The sequence below is a fragment of the Hippocampus comes genome, unplaced genomic scaffold (assembly GCF_001891065.2).
Source record: "Hippocampus comes isolate QL1 unplaced genomic scaffold, H_comes_QL1_v1.1 scaffold427, whole genome shotgun sequence".
Taxonomy (NCBI): Eukaryota; Metazoa; Chordata; class Actinopteri; order Syngnathiformes; family Syngnathidae; genus Hippocampus; species Hippocampus comes.
The window spans coordinates 690,631-690,975 of record NW_017805871.1 but is presented as its reverse complement, the minus strand read 5'-3'; the positions used below and the strand labels follow the sequence as shown (position 1 = coordinate 690,975).

General features: G+C 48.7%; 1 protein-coding gene across 1 annotated transcript in view; it reads right to left on the bottom strand.

Annotated features, from left to right (window-relative positions):
• The window catches only part of LOC109526982 (vesicular glutamate transporter 1-like), a 9,924-nt gene that overhangs the window by 740 nt on the left and 8,839 nt on the right, over window positions 1–345 (bottom strand). Inside the window, exon 5 of the mRNA XM_019888581.1 lies at window positions 15–180. Coding sequence (XP_019744140.1) covers window positions 15–180 — 166 coding nt within the window. The remainder of the gene's footprint in view (window positions 1–14; window positions 181–345) is intronic.

Below are 345 nucleotides of genomic sequence, written 5' to 3'. Positions count from 1 at the left end.
CGTCCGGCCCGCCGCCGCTGCGGTAGAGATCCTCCGTCTCGTTGGCCAGCTCGTCTTCATCGATGATGCCGCACTTCTCCTGGCTGGTGTCTTCGATGTCGGCCCATGGCTGCTTTTCTCCCGATGCGAAAATTCCTGCAAGGAAGATATAATGTAGGTCATATTGGACATATCGGAAATCTTTGAAAGCAAAATTGACAACAAGGTACTGAGAAGATTGCAAGAAGATGCAAGAGCAGCCATTTCGAGAGGGAGAGGCTGGGAAGCAAGGCATTTTTTTTCCACAGGTGTAGGATATATAAAGACTACACACCACTGTTCAAATGCCAGGTTTTTATGGTACCA